The 22,552-nt window shown below is 37.4% G+C and overlaps 1 protein-coding gene across 1 annotated transcript in view; it reads left to right on the top strand.

The window, feature by feature from the left end:
* DCBLD2 (discoidin, CUB and LCCL domain containing 2) overlaps positions 1–22,552 on the top strand; it is an 88,203-nt gene that overhangs the window by 35,198 nt on the left and 30,453 nt on the right. The window contains exon 3 of the mRNA XM_047876028.1: positions 12,451–12,588. Coding sequence (XP_047731984.1) covers positions 12,451–12,588 — 138 coding nt within the window. The remainder of the gene's footprint in view (positions 1–12,450; positions 12,589–22,552) is intronic.

Raw genomic sequence — 22,552 nt, forward strand, 5'->3', positions numbered from 1 at the left:
TCATACTGAGACTCAAGTTTCCTATGCATCCAAACCATCTCCACACAGATGACCCACTTACATCTTGCATGTCTTCCCCTTGAGTTACATCCCTTCCTTCTCCCAAAAGGCAAGACCACAGTAGGTTCAACTAACATCCATCATCTCATATACCCCTTACCCCCACTCACCCCCTGTCTCTGGTGCCCATAAACCCGATATTATTTTCTGTGAATTTGGTGAGTTTTTTTAGATTACACATATAAGTGAGATCATAAAGTATTTGTCTTTCTCTGACTTAATTCACTTAGCATAACGCCTTTAAGGTCTATCAGTGTTATTGCAGATGGTAAAGTGCCCGCATGTTTTATGGCCGAATGATATTTGTTGTATAATATTTTGTTGTATGTATGTGTATCCATCCATCCATCCATGGACACTTAAGTGGTTTCCATATCTTGGGTATTGTAAATAATGCTGCTGTGAATGTCGGAGTACAGATATCTTTTTCAGTCAGTTTTTGCTTGCTTTGGATATATTACCAAAAGTAGAATTGCCAGATCTTATGGTGGTTGTATTTTTTATTTTTTTGAGAATCCTCTGTTCTATTTTCTGTAGTGACTACTCATTTACAGTCCCACAGTGCACAGGGTTCTCTCTTTTCTCCACATCCACACCAGCATTTGGTATCTCTTACCTTTTTGATGATGGCCATTCTAACAGACGAGGTGATATTTTATTGTGGTTATCATTTGTAATTCCCTAGTGACTAGTGATGTTGGCATCTTTTCATGTACTTGTTGGCCTTTCATGTATCTTCATTGGAGAAATGTCTGTTTAGGTCCTTTGCCCATTTTTTTATTGGGTTATTTTATTTATTTTGTTTTTTGCTTTGAGTTGTATAAGTTCTTTATATATTTTCGATACTAACCCCTCACAAATACATGGTTTGCAAATATTTTTATTTCCCTTCCATAGGTTGTGTTTGTACTTTATTGATGGTTTCTTTTGCTGTATAGCTTTATTTTATTTTTTGAATTTACATCCAGATTTGTTAGCGTATAGTGCAAGAGTGATTTCAGAAGTAGATTCCTTACTGCCCCTTACCCATTTAGCCCATCCCCCCTCCCACTACCCCTTCCATAACCCTCTGTTTGTTCTCCATATTCATGAGTCTCTTATGTTTTGTCCTCCTCCATGTTTTTATATTATTTTTGCTTCCCTTCCCTTATGTTCATCTGTTCTGTGTCTTAAAGTCTTCATATGAGTGAGGTCATATGATATTTGTCTTTCCCTGACTAATTTCGCTTAGCATAATACCCTCTAGTTCCATCCACGTAGTTGCAAATGGCAAGGTTTCATTCTTTTTGATTGCTGAGTAATACTCCACTGTGTGTGTGTATGTATGTGTGTGTGTGTGTGTGTGTGTACACACACACACACACACACATACATACACACACACATACACACCGTATCTTCTTTATCCGTTCATCTATTGATGGACGTTTGGGCTCTTTCCATAATTTGGCTATTGTTGATAGTGCTGCTATAAACATTGGGGTGCACGTGCCCCTTTGAAATAGCATACCTGTATCCCTTGGATAAATACCTAGTAGTGCAATTGTTGGGTCGTAGGGTAGTTCTATTTTTATTTTAAGGAACCTCCATACTGTTTTCCAGAGTGGCTGCACCAGTTTGCATCCCCACCAGCAGTGCAAAAGAGATCTCTTTCTCCACATCCTTTCCAACATCTGTTGTCTGAATTGTTAATGTTAGCCATTCTGACAGATGTAAGGTGGTATCACATTGTGGTTTTGATTTGTATTTCCCTGATGATGAGTGATGTTGAGCATTTTTTCATGGGTCAGTTGGCACTCTGGATGTCTTCATTGAAGAATTGTCTATTTCATGTCTTTTGCCCATTTCTTCACTGCATTATTTGGTTTTGGGGTGTCGAGTTTGATAAGTTCTTTATAGATTTTGGATACTAACCCTTTATCTGATATGTCATTTGCAAATATCTTCTTCCATTCCATCGCTTGCCTTTTAGTTTTGCTGATTATTTCCTTTGCTGTGCAGAAGCTTTTTATTTTTATGAGGTCCCAATAGTTCATTTTTGCTTTTGTTTCCCTTGCCTCTGGAGACGTGTTGAGTAAGAAGTTGCTGCAGCCAAGATCAAAGAGGTTTTTATCTGCTTTCTCTTCGAAGATTTTGATGGCTTCCTGTCTTATGTTTAGGTGTTTCATCCATTTTGAGTTTAGTTTTGTGTATGGTGTAAGAAAGTGGTCCAGGTTCATTTTTCTGCATGTCGCTGTCCAGTTTTCCCAGCACCACTTGCTGAAGAGACTGTCTTTATTCCATTGGCTATTCTTTCCTGCTTTGTCAAAGATTAGTTTGCCATATGTTTGTGGGTCCATTTCTGGGTTCTCTATTCTGTTCCACTGATCTGAGTGTCTGTTTTTGTGCCATTGCTGTATAGCTTTTTAGTTTGATATAGTCCTTCTTATTTATCTTTTATTGTGATGCTGTGCTTTAGTTGTCATATTCAAAAAATCATTACCAAGACCCATGTCAAGGAACTTTATTCCTATGTTTTCTTCTAGAGATTTCATGATTTCAGGTTTTACATTTAAGTCTTTAATCCATTTTGAGTTAATATTTGTGAGTGGTATGAGATAGGAGTCCAATTTCATTCCTTTACGTGCAAATATCCAGTTATCCCAGCTTGCTAGGATTTTGATTGGGATCAGATTGAATCTTATAAAGTTGGCAAGAACTGACATCTTGACAAAATTTAGTCTCCCTATCCATGAACGGGAAACATCTCTCCATTTATTTCACTCTTGGAGTTTTGTAGTTTTCTTCATATAGATCTTACACATATTTTATTAGATTTATACCTAACTATTTCATTTTGGAGGCTGCTCATGTAAGATGTAAATTTTGCGTTTTTATTTCCAAATTCCCCTTGTTTATTGTTGATATATAAGAAAGCAATTGACTTTTGTCTATTAATCTTGTATTCTACAACCTTGTATAATCGCTTATTAGTTACAAGAGTTTTTTGTTCACTTCTTTTTGATTTACTACATAGATAATCATATCATCTGTGAACAAACACAATTTTATTTCTTCCTTTACAGTCTGTGTACTTTTTTCCCCCTTGTCTTACTGTGTTAACTAATACTTCCAGTATGATGTTTGACAGGAGTGGTGAGAGGGGACATTCTTGCCTTGTGTCTGATCTTACTGGAAAAGCTTTGAATTTCTCACTGTCAAGTATGATGTTAGCTTAGGTTTTTTGTAAGTATTCCTTAAAAAAATTTTTCTTTAACATTTATTTATTTTTGAGAGACAGAGATATAGCATGAGTGGGGGAAGAACAGAGAGAGAGGGAAACACAGAACCTGAAGCAGGCTCCAGGCTCTGAGCTGTCAGCACAGAGCCGATGCGGGCTCTAACCTACAAATTCGAGGTCATGACCTGAGCTGAAGTCAGACGCTTAACCGACTGAGCCACCCAGGTGCCCCTGTAAATATTCTTTACTAACCTAAGGAAGTTCCCCTCTATTCCTAGTTCACTGAGAGTTTATATCATTAGTGGATGTTGGATTTTGTCAAATGGTTTTTCTGCATCTGCTGATTTGATCATGATACTTTTGCATGCTGATGTGATAGATTGCATTAATTGATTTTAAAATGTTGAACCTACCTTGCATACCTGAGATAAATCACGCTTGATCATGGTGTATAATTCTTTTTAATACATTGTTGGATTTGATTTTTTAAATATTTTGTTAAGGATTTTTATGTGTATCCTGTGATAAATAACCTGGATGGCCTATTCCATGACCTGTAGTTTTCTTTTCATGTAATGGGTTTGATTTTGGTTTTATGGTAGTGCTAGCTTCATAGAATAAGTTAGAAAGTATTCCCTCTGCTTCTTTCCTTTGAAAGATATTATAGAGAATTGGTATAATTTTTTTTTTTAAATGTTTGGTAACAGGTATCAGTGAACACATTTGTGCCTGGTGCTTTGTCTTTTGAAAGTTTATTAATTATTGATTGAATTTCTTAAATAGATATAGGCCTATTCAGGTTATCAGTTTCTTCTTGCTAGTGTTTTGGCAAATTGTGTTTCAAGGAACCAGTTCATTTGATCTAGATTATCAAATTTGTGGACATAGATTTTTTCATGCTATTCTTTTATTTTCATGACCATGGTGTCATTAGTGGCATTTGCACTTTTATTTCTAATATTAGTGATTTGCGTCCTCTCTTTTTCTTAATTAGCCGTATTAGAGCCTTACTGACTTTTGTTTCAGAGAACCAGCTTTTGGCTTTTTAATTTTCTCTATTAATTTACTGTTTTCGATTTCACTGGTTTCTGCTCTAATTCTTAAATCTTTTCTTCTTCTCACTTTGAAATTAATTTGTTTCTCTAGTTTCTTGAGGGTAATGATTTTTTAAACATTTTCATTTGCCTGGAGCATGAAATCTCTTTTTTTTTTTTTTAAGTTTATTTAGAAGCGGTGGGGGGTGGGGGAGGGGAGCAGAGAAAGGGAGAGACAGAATCCCAAGCAGGCTCTGAACTGTCAGTGCAGAGGCTGATGTGGGGCTTGAACTTATGAAACGTGAGATCCTGACCTGAGCCAAAACCAAAAGTCAGATGCTTAACTGAGTGAGCCACCCAGGTGCCCCAAGGAGCATGAGTTTTTCTAAACTATAAACCAGTGTTTTTAGGTCTTATAGTTATTAACATACTTGATTAACTTTTGTATTTAGAATTTTCTGTATATATCCATATAGTGTTGTTTGAAATTCTCTTATTTATCCAGGAGAAACTTTTAGAGATGTTGGCTGAGTTTGAAAGCCATTTGCAGGACCTATAATTGGTAGCAGTTAAATGATTTATGTTAATTTAGGACTGTCTTTGAATGGCCAAACTAAGAAGATGAAATTAAAGAATTAACTAGTATATTGCCCAGATTAGGAATGAATTTTTTCTTTCTTTCCCAGAGTATTTTGCTAAGTGCTTGCATTACTTGTGTGATGAGTAAATCACATTCCTTAGGTGGGAATAAGAGGTGAAGGCAGGTGTTTATCTAGTATATCTTGAACTCACTTGAGCACCTACAAAGTCCTTTTCTTCCTTTTTTTTTTTAAACTGAGATTATCTGTTCTTTAGTACCTACTGCCTTTTGAGTTTTGCAGAAGAGTAGTTTTTTTTAAAGTTTAGTTTTTACCACATTTTGAATTTATTCACATTTCAGAGGACAAGGTAACCCCAATGATGAAGCAGGAGGTAAAGCTGCAGTGCTAACAGGAAATACTTGTACTATTCTGTCCACATTATCATGTTTTAGTATACATGATAAAATTTTTTTAAAGACACCTCTGCATGGCATCATAATATTCTTAAAATTTTTTTTTAACATTTATTCATTTTTGAAAGAGAGAGAGCATGAATGGGGGGAGGGCAGAGAGAGACACACAGAAACAGAAACAGGCTCCAGGCTCTCAGCTGTCAGCACAGAGCCCGACGCGGGGCTCGAACTCACAGACTGCGAGATCATGACCTGAGCCGAAGTTGGCCGCTTAACTGAATGAGCCACCCAGGCACCCCCATAATATTCTTTAAGTATGATCTTTTTCATTTTTACCTAAGAGTATCTGAAAAGTTATTATTTGTACTGAGGACCTTGATCAGCCTTGTAATAAAATCACACACATATAGATTCTTAAGTGGCAAAGAACATTTAGTGCTGATGAGCCCAGATGAAACTTGATGACATTTTCAAGTATTAACTGACTGGTGTAGAGATCCTAGATATGCAATTTCTCTTGCCTCTATCTGTTCCCATTTGGCCTTAAGATTTAATGTGGGGGCAGCCGGGTGGCTCAGTTAGTTGAGCGTCCTACTCTTGATTTCGGTTCAGGTCATGATCTCAGGGTCTTGGGATCAAGCCCCAAGTCAGGCTCCACACTGAGCATGGAGCCTCCTTGAGATTCTCCCTTTCCCGCTCCCGTTCCCTCTCCCTCTATCATTTCCTCTGCCCCTCTCCCCTGCTTGCATGTGTTCTTTGTCTCAAATAAAAAATAAATTAAAAAAAAATGAAAAGATGTAATGTGATGGGCACCAGCTCTGCACACATTTGGCCTTGCTAACAAATTTTATAGGTTCTGATATTTTTAACATTTGAGATAAGATGTGGAATAACATTTGTACTTTACTGCTTATAATATTAGGCCATTATTTGAAGATCTTTAGTATTTAAAAATAATATAGTATTTAATATTCTCTTTACTAGTCTACTTTTGAGTTATTTAGTATTGAAGTTTGAAGATCTAATCATCTTTTTGTATATGCAGATAATAACTTGTAGAACTTTTTGAGTGTCATTTTGCTTGAATGTTAAAAATATCGATAGCTTTTGGGCACCTCAGTGGCTCAGTTGGTTGAGCATTGGACTTTGGCTCAGGTCATGATCTTGTGGTTTGTGTGTTGGAGTCCCACATCAGGCTCCCTGCTGTCAGCACTGAAACTGACAGCAGAGACTGCTTTGGATCCTGTGTCCTCCTCTCTCTCTGCCTCTCTCCACTTGTGCTCTCTCTCAAAAATAAACATTAAAAAAATATTGCTAACTTTATTTAAATTGCATGCCATATTTAGGAATAGAAAGGTTTTTTTCTCCCCCACAGTAGGTGTTTTTAAAGAAATAAAGGATGAGCAAAGACTATATAGATAGATGCAGGTATAGATATAGATATTGAACACCGTATTACCTAAGGCCAAGTGTGTGTGTTAATGCACATGCACATTGAAGTTTGGTCTTTTGTAATGCTAAATAAATCAAGAAGTTAGAGAGTGAATGTTCTTGGCTTTCAAATTCAGGTTTGTTTTTTTTTTAACTTTGTAAATGTAGTATATTCCTTGTTATTTTTAGAGTAGTTCTTTTGGTTGTTGTTTCTTTGTTGGCACCTTTTTTGTAAAAGTTCTGTACAATGACCAGAGAGTCATACGGCCACTTTAAAACCAGTTGTGATAAGGTTGTGGATGTGGTTCACTGTAAGACATAATAGCAACTTTTCTGTGCCTCAAGGGGAGGAAATTTGTTGGAATGGCTTTTCTTTGTCAGTTTCTGTCAGGCTAATCTGACTGCAGAACAGAAAAATTGAATTTACCTTTCCAAGTTGAGGGGTGAAAATAATGTAAAACACAGTGGTACATAGAATAAAATATGATTTCTGTCTCTGATATGTTACTCTGTTCAGATGTGGGCCTGAAATTATTCTTAGGTACAACTACTCTGTTCATCCTAAAAGTTTTTACAGAATTGTCACATGTATAAGCTTATTTTATAAAAATAATTCAGAAGTTGTAAAGCTTTGGAGAATTATGTCTTGAAAGAAAAGTTCTATGTATAAAAGCTGTAGACAGTGTTAGATGTTTTAGAATTTGGGGTTTTCGTTTTAACTGACAACTGTCAGTCTGGCTTTAGGGTTAAATTGTTCTCATTTTCTGAAAAAAAAAATGAAATGTAGTACTTTTTCATTGACAGGGAGAAACAGTTGTAAAGAAGAACTCGTTTTAAAAAATACGGCTGAATTTCACAATTCTACTTGTATGTGATCTTTTGGAAAGTTAAACATGGCTTTAGAGTGAAGCGGAAGGAGTAGGCTGTGCCTCTGCAGTTAATCTCAAAATGAAGGTGCTATAGATTTACATAATTCAGTTAAGGGTGAAAGCAGTATTGCGAGATACTTAGGTGGCTTACGTCAGAAGACACGCTGAAGCATTTACTAACTTAGTTAAGGAGTGAGGCTGTTGCTGGGATGCGGAAGGAAAAAGCGAAAGGGTGTTACTGCTGTGGGTGGGAAGGAGAGAGCAGCGACTGCCCCAGATCCCTCACAGGGGAGAAGATCGTGCTGTATTGAATGTTCCTCTCTGCAGCCCCTGGGAAGGTGTCTGCAGCAGTAGTGGGGAGTAGTGTGCAGAAAAATAAGGTACGGGACAAGGCGGAGGACCCAGGCTCCGGACTGATTTCACCTCTGACGGACGAGTAGTGTTATTTTGAGCAATCCACTGATGTATTAGAGTTCAAGTTTTTTCAGCTGCTATCTGGCCGCTTGGAATAAATCTTTGAAAGCCTCTTTCTGCTGTGTCTGATTTTGTGTACTTTTTTTTTTTTTTGTATGAAACACCTGATGGTTTCTGACAATACAAATTGTTTCATTGTGTGTATTTCTTCTGAAAAACTTCATTATTGAGCTATAATTTACATACCATAAAATTCACCTATTTTAAATGCATGGTTTGATGAGTTTTGGTAAATTTATATAGCTGTGCAACATCACTGAAGTCTAGATTTAGAAATTTCTGTCACACCAAAAAGTTCCCTTGTGCCCATTTGTAGTCCATTTCTACGTTACCCCCAGTCCCAGGTAGCCACTGATCTGCTACCTCTAATTTTTTTTTTTTTGTCTTTTCTAGAAATATAAATAGCTTTTGTATAGCATAATGGTTTTGAGCTTCATTAATGTTTTTGTGTGCATCATTAGTTTGTTCCTATCTTGGTGAGTTGTAGTTCCTTGTATGGATATATACCACATTTTTAATCCATTTATTAGTTGATGGACAATTAAGTTATTTTGTTTGGGGCAAATATGAGAAATACTGCTGTGACCATTTGCATAGTCTTTCTGTGGACATATGGTTGCTTTCCTCTTGGGTGGATAATAGAAGTGTACTTGCTGGATTATATATGTACATATGCTTATTTAACATCTTCAGAAACTGCCAAATTGTTGTCCAAAAATGGCTCTGCCATTTTACAGTTCTGCCATCAGCGTTTGAAGGTTCCAGTTTCTCCACATCCTCACCGATGTTTGGTATTGTCAGTCTTTTTTGATTATTATTAGTCTTTTATTCCAATGGGGGTGCCGTGGTCTGTCATTGTAGCTTTAATATTCATTTCTCTGATGACTAGCTCTCTTGACCATCTTATGTGCCTATTTGCCATGGAGTAGGTCGTCTTTATTGATTGGCTTTATAAATCTTTTGCCCATTTTACAAGATTAAATTGAGTTGTAAGAATTCTTTACACATTTCAGATAATAGTTCTTGATCAGATTAATGTTTTGTAAACATTTTCTCCCAGTATGTATTTTGCCTTTAAATTTTCTTAATGGTGTCTTTTCGAAAGGAAACATTTTAAATTTTGATGAAGTGCAAATTACTCATTTTTTCCTTTAATGGATTTCCCTTTTGGGGTTGGATCTAAGAAATCTTGGCCTAACCCGAAGTCACAAAGATTTCTCTTGTGTTTTCTTGTAAGAGTTTTATAAGTACAGCTCTTAGAATTAGGTCTGTGATCCATTTTGACTTGAAGTGAAGTTCTAAGTTCATTTGTTTTTGCATTTTGATATCCACCTGGTTTAATACACTTGTTGAAAGCATTGTCCTTTATCTGCTGAGTTACCTTCACACCTTTGTCAGAAACCAGTTGACCACATATGTGGGCTTATTTCTTTTAAAAAAAAATTTTTTTTTTCCAACGTTTATTTATTTTTGGGACAGAGAGAGACAGAGCATGAACGGGGGAGGGGCAGAGAGAGAGGGAGACACAGAATCGGAAACAGGCTCCAGGCTCTGAGCCATCAGCCCAGAGCCTGACGCGGGGCTCGAACTCACGGACCGCGAGATCGTGACCTGGCTGAAGTTGGACGCTTAACCGACTGTGCCACCCAGGCGCCCCAAGTGGGCTTATTTCTGAACTCTTTTCTGTTCCATTGAAATACATAGAGATATACATATAGGTGTAGATATAGATACAAATAAAGATTTAGATATAGATAGAGACTTGCTATTACAATGTATCACACTGTCTCGATTACTACAGTATTATAGTTTACTATAGTATTATAGAAGTTTAAAATCGGGTTATATTAGTCTTCCAACTTTTTCACTACGTTGTTCTGCCTGGTCTATGTCCCTTGCATTTCCATATGCATTTTAGCCTTACTAATTTTTGAAAAAGGAAAATTCTATGGGAATGCAAGCTGGTTCAGCCACTCTGGAAAACAGTATGGAGGTTCTTCAAAAAACTAAAAATAGAACGACCCAGCAATTGCACTACTAAGCATTTATCCACGGGATACCGGTGTGCTGTTTTGAAGGGACATAGGCACCCCCATATTTATAGTATGGAAAGAGCCCAAAGAGTCCATCGATGGATGAATGGATAAAGAAGATGTGGTATATATATACAATGGAGTATTAATAGGCAGTCAAAAAGAATGAAATCTTGCCATTTGCAACTATGTGGATGGAACTGGAGGGTATTATGCTAAGCGAAATTAGAGAAAGACAAATATATGACTTCACTCATATGAGGACTTTAAGAGACAAAACATGAACATAAGGGAAGGGAAACAAAAATAATATAAAAACAAGGAGGGGGACAAAACAGAAGAGACTCATAAATATGAAGAACAAACAGAGGGTTACAGGAGGGGTTGTGTGTGGGGGGAATGGGCCAAATGGGTAAGCACTAAGGAATCTACTCCTGAAATCATTGTTGCACTATATGCTAACCAATTTGGATGTAAATTAAAAAATAATAAAATTAAAAAAAATCTTTGCTTAATAAAACACATCAAAAAAAAAAAAAAAAAAGGAAAAGGAAAACTCTAGTTTTGGTAGAGATTGATTGACTCAGTAGATCAGTGTTGGGAGAACTGACATCTTAACAATATTGAGTCTTCCAGTCCATGAACTTGGTCTGTCTCCCAGTTCGTTTAGCTTTCCTTTAAATTTTATCAGTGTTTTCTATTTTTTTAGTGTATTGGTTTTGAATTTTTAACAAAAAAAATTATCCTTAAGTATTTTAATCTTTAGATGCTATTACAAAGTTTTTAAAATTTCATTTCAGATTATTTGTGACCAGTATGTGGAAATATAATTGATTTTTGTATCCTGTGATATTGTTAAACTTTCTTACAAGTTCTGGTGGGCTTTTCTTGTTGATTCCTTGGGATATGTTACTCACAAAATCATGTGTAGTCCTTGAAAATGGTGTTTGTGGAAGCACACATTACTTTCGTTCTAGAATGATATTGCCACAGCCCCAAATATTTTTGGAATGTTATTCTTTATTCAGAATCTTTTAGGTTAGCAAGCACATAAGAAAATGCATTTTTATTAGTTGTTGGTGTATACCTTGCTCTAATTTTTTTCTTAAACTTTTATTAATCTGTACTGAGGATATGTTATTTTCATGTGTCTATTAAGTATTAAAGGATAAAAGTTGGCATTTAATTTTTTTAAATGTTTTTATTTTCATGAGAAAGAGAGAAACAACATCACTACCTGAGATGAAGTCAGACGTATAACTGACTGAGCCACCCAGGCACCCCTAAAAGTTAGCATTTAGATATAAATATTTGAAGTTCAAGGGAAAAGCTCTGGGAAAAGGTGTAAATGTGAATTGTCAGAGCATAGTTAAAGCTGTAGGACTGGGCATGATCACCTCAAGGGATTGACTAGAACTTCAGTAATCTTGGAAGAGAAATTTAGGGAGTCTGAAAAAGTTTAAGGGTGCCCTAAGCCCAGGAATCTAGGGGCACTCTGGGGAGTATGTTAAGAATATTACTGATTGGGGCGCCTGGGTGGCTCAGTCGGTTGAGCGTCTGACTTCGGCTGAGGTCATGATCTCACAGTCTGTGAGTTCGAGCCCCGCATCAGGCTCTGTGCTGATGGCTCAGAGCTTGGAGCCTGCTTCCGATTCTGTGTCTCCCTCTCTCTCTGCCCCTTCCCTGCTCATGCTCTGTCTCTCTCTGTCTCAAAAATAAATAAAAACATTAAGAAAAAAAATTAAAAAAAAAAAGAATATTACTGATTGACTGTTAATGTGTTTATGAGCCACCTGCCTGCATGAAGTGCTTTAAGTTAATTTTAATTCCTCACTATTTTTTTTATGATTATTTTTATTATTTTGAGAGAGAGAGACAGTGTGAGTTGGGGAGGGGCAGACAGAGAAGGAGACACAGAATCTGAAGCAGGCTCCAGGCTCTGAGCTGTCAGCACACAGCCCTATATGGGGCTCGAACTCAGGGACCATGAAATCATGACCTGAACTGAAGTCAGAAGTTGGGCGCTTACCCAACTGAGCTACCCTGGTGCCCCTCTTCACTACTATTTTAAAGAGTAATGTCTTTCACAAGAAATTAAATCTTTGTAAGATCACTGATGCCTGTACCATTTTTTTCTTTTGAATTATTTAGTTATTACTTGACATATTTTCATTTTTTCTTTCTTCAGAGTGATGTGATTTTAAATCACTAAACATCCTAGTCATTTTCTATTTAATGTCCGGTTTGGTATATTATATTGATGTTCTTACCTATGTTGTAAATATTATTGACTTCATAAGAGTCATACCAAATCTCTTTTTTTCCTTATTCCTAGGCAAATACTGTGGTCTCGGGTTGCAGATGAACCATTCAATTGAGTCAAAAAGCAATGAAATTACAGTGCTGTTCATGAGTGGAATCCATGTTTCTGGACGAGGATTTTTGGCCTCATATTCAGTTATAGATAAACAAGGTAATTTTCAACTTTATACCATGACTTCCATATTTTACAATTTCTGAAAACAAAAATGAAATATTTCTTTTAGTACTTGTTATCTGAGATTAGAATAGAGTAGAAAGACTGAACTTAAAAACAGATTAACTTTACAAATAAAATTAGATTAGTTTCAGAATTCTAAAAATTAAAAGTATACTAACATTTATGTTAATTCTGTATACTTCCCTTTCCATAGTAGAGGAAATACTGATATTTCACATTTATAGGATTAGAACACAAATGACCTAACTTTTGAAAAATCTGTCAGTTATTGAAATGTATGATATAAATTTAAAGCTTTGTTATCTACAGTTTACCATTTCATAGTACTGTATTAAAGACTACATTACCATTCTTCTCAAAAGCATAGATTCTCATACCACCAGGAGTATGCTGGGGCGTGCTGTCTGAGATGCTACAAGATAAACCTGAGATATTTTTCTGGATGGTTAATGTTTATAATCTAAAGGGGGAAAAATTAAAACCAAGGCTGTTAGATGGAATAGAATGCAAAGTATACTTGAATTTCTAAGGTAAAATCCAAGACTTGAACAAAATCTCCCATGAGTTTTGGCTTCTGTGGCATGTATTTGTTTCCTCTGCTATTAGGGTCACTGTGGTAAGAAAGTTCTAAGAACTGCTACCAATGCAAAGATATGTCGAACAAATCAACCATTTAAATTTAAAAAATAGATGATTATTTTGATATTCAACAATGATTTAACTAAGTTGATAATTAAAAGTTTTTAAAAAGCTGTTACTTCAGGGTTCCTGAGTGGCTCGGTCCGTTGAGCATCTGACTTCGGCTCAGGTCGTGATCTCCCAGTTTGTGGGTAGGAGTCCTGCGTCAGGCTCTCTGCCATCAGCACAGAGCCTGCTTTGGATCCTCTGTCTCTTTCCCTCTCTCCCTCTCCCTCTCCCTCTCCTTCTCCCTCTCCCTCTCCCTCTCTCCCTCTCTCCCTCTCTCTCCCCCTCCCTCTCTCTCCCTCTCTCTCTCCCTGCTCCCTCTCTCTCCCCCTCCCTCTCTCCCTCCCCCATCTCTCTCTCTCTTTCTCTCTCTCTCTCTCTCTCAAAAATGGTAAACATTAAAAACAAAAAAAGCTGTTACCTAATATTGTGTAAATGGGAAAATCGAGAAGCTCCTAGGTGTGAGGGTGTTGGGCAATGAGAATGACTGAGAGCAGTGCAAGCTGTTCCCGTCTCAGCTCTGGTGGGTTTGAGATAAACACTACAGGTCTCATTAAAAGTGTCATTTGGAATGTGAGAGAGAAGGCCTCTTCTCTGGGAAGAAAGGTCTACTTTTTCCCCATTTCTAAGCTATGGCAGAAAGTGGGAAAGCTAATAAAACTCTTCTGAGAGAGTGAGAAAGAAAACTCATTTGGATGGAATAATGAAAAGAAAAAAAACGGAAACATCATGCTAAACGAACCAGACAGAAGTAAGACAGAACCAGAGCAAGTAAGGCAGTGTGTCGTTGTAGGAGGAGCACGCCTGCCAGTGTCACGTGCCGACTAGGGGATTTCTGACCATTCATTTCACATCTTTAGCCTCCATGGCTTGGTTATGAGTACTCAATCTAGTAATTTACGTGTAAGTAAATTACGTGTAAGTAAATTACGTCTGTAAGCACATGGCATAGTAGGGCGCAAAACACATGTTCCCCCTTTCACCACCATACCCACACGCACATACTCATTTCCTCCACCATCAAAAGAGTGAGCTAGAAGACACAGAGATGATGGTCCGTTTCCATCCTTCCAATTATACTTCTCGAAAGTCTTGAGTTGATAGGTAAGAGGATAGAAAATACTCAATTCATTTGCTCCTTACTCTCCTTGAGTTTCCTCCTCTCAATATCCGCTTAAATCGTTTTTCTTCTCATATTTTCCCCTCTCTCTCTGTTATTTATTGACTTGAAGTTTTCTTGAAAATACGTATCCCTCTCTATAAAAAAAAATGTTTTTTAATTGGGTATTTACATTACGGAGCGTTTTGTTCTACAGACACCTAAATGCTCTGTGTTAAAGTTTAAGAATTGAAAGTGGTTTCACATAACAGACTCTCTATGTTGTAGACTTACATATGTTTATGGAATTTCAAATGGTTACATCACTATTTTAGGTGAATCTCAGCTTCCAAAGTTTTTGAAATATCTCCCATAATCAGGAACTTCTTTATAGTAACACTTTCCCGAGGCATAATCGTGGGGAATCCTCATTTCACAGGTCTCTCCTGAGTTTTTGCTTCTGTTTCTCCATTTCCTTGCATCTTCCATGAAGCATTTGTTTGATTTGAAGTTAGAAGTGAACTGGCTAACTCCAAGAGAACCCTGGTTGAATTTCTCACCATTTCTTCTTGGGTGGCCTTTCAGACACAGTGTTTTTTTTTGTTTTGTTTTGTTTTTTAATTTATTTATTTATTTTTATTTATTTTTGGGACAGAGAGACACAGAGCATGAACGTGGGAGGGGCAGAGAGAGAGGGAGACACAGAATTGGAAACAGGCTCCAGGCTCCGAGCCATCAGCCCAGAGCCTGATGCGGGGCTCGAACTCACGGACTGCGAGATCGTGACCTGGCTGAAGTCGGACGCTTAACCGACTGCGCCACCCAGGCGCCCCAAGACACAGTTTTAATGACTCATTCATTTGAACACTGATTGGCTTTGATAGCCTCGGTTTGTTTCCATCCAGGAAACTTGCTGCCACACTAAATTCTGTGAATATTTTCAAGGAACATCACTGCACGTCCCCAGCTTAGCATCCTAGCTAGAAATTTAGACTATTTGGGATTGAAAAGATCATGAAAAATTTTTCTTCAACAGCTTCATCTGTTAAGCTCTCACAAACACTTGTTGATGTTATACTATGTGTTGTTGATAGAGCCATAATTTTGTGTGAATTTTCTTTATGCAAGAGCACATTGCAAAATTATATTCCCTTCAGTGCCTTATGTCCTGCAGTATGCCTGGCACTGGGAACAGCAGTAAATAAGACTTAGTTATACTTCCATGGCGTTTACAGTACAGGTTGGGAAAAGGCATTAAACACATGGTAATTTGGGGCACCTTGGTAGCCCAGTCAGTTAAGCATCCAACTTTGGCTCAGGTCATGATCTTGCTGTTTGTGGGTTTGAGCCCTGCCTCAGGCTCTCGGCTGACAGCTTGGAGCCTGCTTCAGATTCTGTGTCTCCCTCTTTCTCTGTCCCTCCCCCACTCACACTCTGTCTCTCTTTCTCTCTCAAAACTAAACACTAAAAAAACACATGGTAACTCAGCTGCAGTTATGTTAAGTATGATGAAGGAAACATTCCGACAAGAGGAGGCCAGAAATGGGGCGCCTGGATGGCTCAGTTGGTTGAGTGTCCGACTTCAGCTCAGGTCATGATCTCATGGTTCATGGGTTGGAGCCCTGCATCAGGCTCTGGGTTGACAGCTCGCTCAGAGCCTGGAACCTGCTTAGGATTCTGTCTCCTTCTGTCTCTGCCCCTCATGCACTGTCTCACTCTGTCTCTCAAAAAAAAAAAAAAAAAAAAAAAAAAAAAAGAGGCCAGAAGGGTTAGAGGAGTGGAAGATTGGTAAAAAGACAAACTCTTCTGAGGAAGTCACTTTTAAGTGGGAACCCAAGGATTAATTGGGAGGTTCTAGACAGAAGAACATTCTAGGGAGGAGAACAGCAAATGCAAAGGCCCTGTGGAAGGAGCTTCAGAGAAGCCGGAAAAGAATCTGGCTCAGCTAACGTGGAGTTGACTGAGTGGTGAGTAGGCTCTGTTATTCAGGGCCTTATAGAAAATGTCACGATTGGAGCTTTTTCCTAAGGGGACATGGAAGCTGTTAGAGCAGGGTAGTAGCGATATGACTGGATTTGTGTTTTTGTTTTTATGACCTTCCCTGCTTGTGAATGAGTTGAAGACAGGGAAGAATAATAGTAGGGAGTCCAGTTAAGAGGCTATTGGAGGACACTGGGTCAGAAATGACTGAATTAAGAGTTCTTGTTATAAATGTGACTCTACAGTTAAGCCAGATTCTAATTCTTCTTAAAGACTTGAGAATCAGACCTGTGTTCTCCAAGGAAACATTTTAAAGAATTAAGGTTCTTCCTACATGAGTTTAAGTGGTAGTAAGAGGCTTTGGACATAAAGAAGCCCTCTTGTATGAATCTTTGAACTGCTGCAATGCTGGGGTCGTATCTAGGACACTGTACCTTTGTCCTCCTCACTTTTGTGTCCAGTTAAGGTTTCATTACTCTGTTACTTTTAATGGTTTTTGACCAGTAGTTTCCAATCTTTTCCATTGCCGGTTATCTCTTCTCTTTCTTACCTGTAAACCTCATTTTTGAAAGATTGTAAATACCAGTGAAAAGTTTTTGTGTGTCCCCGCTGGGTAGCAAGGAAAGGCAAAAATATTAACACGTGCAGTAATTATTAGAGGACTGGTGTTTCTACTCTGAGTTGGTGTAATTCCATCAAATTCCAACTAGACTTTCTGCAGTTGAAGAAGTATGTAGACCCTAGAGCCATCTTAGACATGCTAGCAACCGCTGGTGAGAAGTTCCATAGAGGGAAACTCCTGAGTTAGAGCTGGTCCTACTGAGAGACGCAAAACCAGCTGCTCAGAGGTCCAGAGTCAGTAAGTCAGATCTTTTTATCCATTATCGTAATAAGTGATACCGACATTTTTATTCTAAAATGTAAAATTAAAAATAGCATTTACCTCTGGACTTGAAAATAAAATAAATTTTATAGGTGAGTGATCCAAATTCCTGGTTTTTGAATCTGTTCAACATTAGCCAGCTTCTAGGACAAACTCAACATTTCTGGGATGACTCTGGGCCATAATTTTTTTTTTAAGTTATTTTAGTTGTAGGACAGTGAGCTCAGAAAATACATCTGCATTTGCATGGAAGACTTCAGGTCCTTTAAGGCAGTCTGTGTTTGTTATGTGTCATCAGTGAGAGGAGCAGGCGTGTGTGTCTGTGAGTGCACGCGCAGCGGGGAATTGATAGATTCTCCTTCTGTAGAATGTGAATGCATCACTTAAAAACTAATGTTAAACCTGTTTGTTTTAGATTTCACCAGTCCAGAATTTTGTGGTGGTCATATTAAAGTTTGTACTTTTTTTGTTGGGAAAAACAGTAAATAGCTTAAAATTTCATGCGAAATAAAACGAACCAATGTAGTTATTAATGTACTTTCTAGTTGGAATTCATAAACACTTGTTTATTTATTGCTTGCTGACCCCTTACCATCTGATAACAGTCTGCTTACAAGTTACCAACAGCTGGGCCTAGGAAATATTCCCATTTGACAGGATCATTGTTGCTACATGTTAGATTATTCCTAGAATTAACACCAATAGTTTAAAAGTTTTCTGATTGCTACCTTCTTTAACCACCTTTTTTTTTCTTTGCAAATATTTTCCTTTTTTTTCTGTCTTACATTAGGTTATATCAACTTGTAAATGAAATGGGACAGAATAGAGGACTACTTTGTAACAGGGTGCAGATTTCTGTAACGGGTTGTTTTGTGTTTTCTTGTTTTGCTTTGTATGTTTTTGTTTTTTTTTCATGGGATGCTTTTGGTTTTAAAAATAGAGCATGGGTTGCTTAAGATTGTTTGCTACCTTAATTGTACAGTAATTTTTATACAAACTTTTGTATTTTGAGTACTAAGCTAGTTTTCTGTTTTTGGTGTTTCTGATATGTCCCTAATTTTTGTTATTGTCATATCTGGCAAACATTTTAAAACTTTTAAACTATTAAGTGAGATTTTATTAATGAAGTCTCAGTTTATATGCATATTTCAGATGTATCCTTATTTACACACAAATGTATATGTGTTGTGTTTGTGTACATTATGCGATGTATATGCATGCAGAAAAATATCTGTATTTTGGTGTCAATTTGTAGAAGAAAGGTGCTGACCAGTAAATTTAACAATTTTGCAGAGAAAGAGCATTTAAAAACAATCTAGGAGATTGTTAACCCAAAGAGGTGATTCCATTTATGGGATAGAATTTATTCCAAGTTGACAGATAACCTGAAGAGCCTTAGTGATTTTAGTGTTTTGTATGTGTTTCATTTTTTTAGTGAGTTAGTAATGCTTTGAAGGGAGTAAGTACGTGTTTGTGTGGTGTCTTCCATTACCCAATGACATAATTTTTCACTGCTGCTCTTACTGATGGTATTTATTAGTGCCTTAGATACCGTGTAGTTCACAGAAGAATTTTAATGTTTTATAATCTTTTAATCTTAATATCTTGTGTATATTAATAATGTAATATTTTATATCTTAATGCCATATATTTTATATTTATATATTTTTAATATTCTTGTATTTGTTTTTTAATATACATGTATAGGAATTTAGGTATGAAGAGGGTTTGATTCACCACATGTAGGTACACCTTATAGCCTAAGTTGTTAATTACTTAACTCAGTCATGCCTGCTTCGTCCCTAAGGAAGCATTGACTATTTTCACCTAAGCTCCTACTGTAGACTCAGCTTCCATAGATGGCAGTGTAATATTTCTAAGAGAAACATAAGATTTCATCTCTACTCGTAGTACATAAAAGAAGATGTAAAATACCTCATTTAATATCTGCCACTGAGTAAATGTTATTTGATTCTGAATCACAGTAAATTCTGTTCTATTATATATGTAAGTTTTCCTTCACTAAATTGCAGATGGTACAGATTAATGCCAGGTTCCTATCACAGAAACAAAGACTTAGGCCCAAGGTCACATAGTAATATTGGCGGGAGAACTTAGCAACAAGAAGAGTCTTGTCCTGCATCCTGTAGCACTTGAACAAAGTACCTACACACCTACAGTGCAAGATTGCTGAATTAGAAAGCATGACTTCGTGTTCCTTCAGGCTCTGGGAAATTTGTTAAAGAACATTAGAGCAAATAAAGGAGAGGAATATACGTCGTCGTCTTCATATATTTTCTTCTTTCTGTCAAATAGAGTAACTTAGTTATGATATATTATGCTTTCTTGAGTTAGAATGAATATAGGTACTCAAGCTACCTTTCCTTCACTGGACAAAAATTATACCCTGCAGTTAATATAGTTGGTGTTCTGTTGTTAGTCACAGTGCTAACACTGCTGAGAGTGTTTTCAATTCATTCAGTAACACAAAACCGAGTATTAATTGGGGGAAAATCTAAATCTGTTTCATAATTTTGCATTCACAGAAATGGCCAGTGCCGTGAATGGAAAATATTCCTAAGATAGTAACCAGTGTGCTATTTTTTAATTGATTTTTGAACTTCTAAAATATTTCATATTTCTATGGTGTTATGTATGGGTTAACATTAGATTCATGTTTAAATAAATATTTCATGGGGCAATTATAAGGTACCCCAGCCTGTGTAGTTTCTATGTACTGGTAAAACGTTTAATTGTACTTAAAAGCGAACTTGTGCATAGGTTATCAGTTATGGCTGACAGTAATATTGCTAAGTTGGGAGCTATCTTAGAAAGTCTGATGTTGGTGTTTTCATTAAGAAAACTGAAATCTGGCATCTTGTTGTTGACTGTTGGCTTGCCTTTGTTCTTGCATTTTCTCCTGTTCTTCCTCACAATTACATGATTCTGCCTTCAAAACCCTACCTGAGGCCTTTGTCTTCTAGAGAGCCTTCCAGGGTTAAGGAAGGTGGCAGATATTAGGGGAATTCTGTTTCTAGGAATCATGATGACACTCACTCTGGGTTGGACTGTACTGCTCAGACTAGTGTAGCATCTACACTGCAGATGCCAGGTCTCCCTTGGGCTGCATAAGGAAAAGAGAATAGAATGCCAGTCAGCTTCCGCAGAACCGCTGAGGGTATTCTGCACACCACTGCTGCCACTCTCTATGGCCCAGAACCTATAACTTCTGTTTAGTGTTTTGTTAATAATATGTATATTATAAATACTCTCTTGTATGTATTTAATATTGGATTTTTTTTAATCCCATGCAGAAGCTCCTAGTTAAGAACGGAGCAAATTATATATTGTCTCGCACTTTGAAAGTGGATCTAGCATGACAGTTGAGTTCGCGATGAGTACTTTATCATTATTAAAATCACTGCCTAAGCACTTTACATATAGTAAGTTCAGCTTTCACTTTGCTCAGGCCAGAAACCTTAGAGTTGTCTTTGACGTTCTCAAACTTTATATCCTTTGGCCATTTCTCAGAATATATTTGAACAAATATCAGCGTCGGACTACATCTCAACACCTCCACTCCTGCCACTCCAATTCAAGTTACCTCAATTATGGCAGGAGATTTTTTTGCTGACCTTTGTTTCTTCCCCATCTCCCCTTCAACCTACTCTCAGCCCAGTGGTGAGCATGAGAATGAAAGTCTCCTCTCTCTTTGTTCAACGTCCTTACCTCCAAGACCCTATAGGATTTGGCTTCTCTTTCCTCGTCTGACTTCATCGCTTACTTTTCTTCCCAGTGTTCACTCTGGCAGCCACCATGCTGAGCGTGCTCCCTCCTCAGGGCCTTTGTGATTCCTCTGCCTATTCTCCATTACCCACATACCTCATGCCTCACTCCCTCACCTCCTGCCACCTTCTCAGTAAGGTCTTTCCTGACCATGCTACTTAAAATCGGAACCCCTTAACTTTTCGTAACTGCCTTCCTTTCTTTATTTTTCTAATGCACTTATCACCTAATAATAGTATGTCCATTTCATACTCGTGTCTGTTTTCTCTTATCACCCCACAAAAGGTACATACACTCCCTATATGCAGAGATTTTTGTCTGAGTGTTCTTTGCTTTATTTCTAGTACCTAGAACAACACCTGGTCATCATACATACTTACCTAAGTATTTGTTGAGTGAACAAATGAATAAATAAGTGAACTGCCAGTCCTGACTGTTTTACTATGCTTTATTTCATCCCTCAATGCAGATGTGCTCTATATAAAGGAAAACTGTTACTGCTTTTATAATAGCATCTTTTTCTTCACTTTAAAATTTTTTTATTATCATTTTATTATGCCATATGATTCACCTACTCACTACACTTGACTGATTTTCAGTATATTCAGAGTTGTGTAGCCACCACTATAGTCCATTTTAGAACATTTTTATCACCCCAAAAGAAACCCCATAGTCAGTAGTGGTGATCTCCCATTAACCCTCTCCCTCTCCAGTCCTCAGTAACCACGAATCTGATTTTTTCTCTATAGATTTACCTATTTTGGACATTTCATATAAATGGAGAGAGACAGTATGGTCTTTTTTGACTTGCATCTTCACTTAGTGTATTTGAGTTCATGTTGTAGCATATATGAGTACTTTATTCCCTTTGATGGCTGAATAATATTTCATTGTGTAGATATATCCCATTTTGTTTCTCCATTCATTAGTTGATGACCATTTGTGAAGTGTTTGTATGGACATATTTTCAGTTTTCTTGTGTATATACTAATAGTGGAATTGCTGGGTCATATGTAATCTCTTTTTAAGAAACTGCTAGGGGCGCCTGGGTGGCGCAGTTGGTTAAGCGTCCGACTTCAGCCAGGTCACGATCTCGCGGTCCGTGAGTTCGAGCCCCGCGTCGGGCTCTGGGCTGATGGCTCAGAGCCTGGAGCCTGTTTCCGATTCTGTGTCTCCCTCTCTCTCTGCCCCTCCCCCGTTCATGCTCTGTCTCTCTCTGTCCCAAAAAATAAATAAACGTTGAAGAAAAATTTAAAAAAAAAAAAAAAAAAAAGAAACTGCTAAACTCTTTTCTAAAGCAGCTACACCATTTAAAAATCCCTCAGGAAGTGCATGAGGGTTCCAATTTCTCCAAGTCCTATTTGTCCTTCTGATTCTAGACATCCCAGTGGGTATAAAGCGGTATCTCATTGTGACTTTGATTTGCATTTTCCTGATGGTTAATGATGTTGAATATCTTCATGTGCTTATTGGCCATTTGTATGTCTTTTTCGGAGGAATGTCTG

This window comes from Prionailurus viverrinus, chromosome C2, assembly GCF_022837055.1.
Source record: "Prionailurus viverrinus isolate Anna chromosome C2, UM_Priviv_1.0, whole genome shotgun sequence".
Taxonomy (NCBI): Eukaryota; Metazoa; Chordata; class Mammalia; order Carnivora; family Felidae; genus Prionailurus; species Prionailurus viverrinus.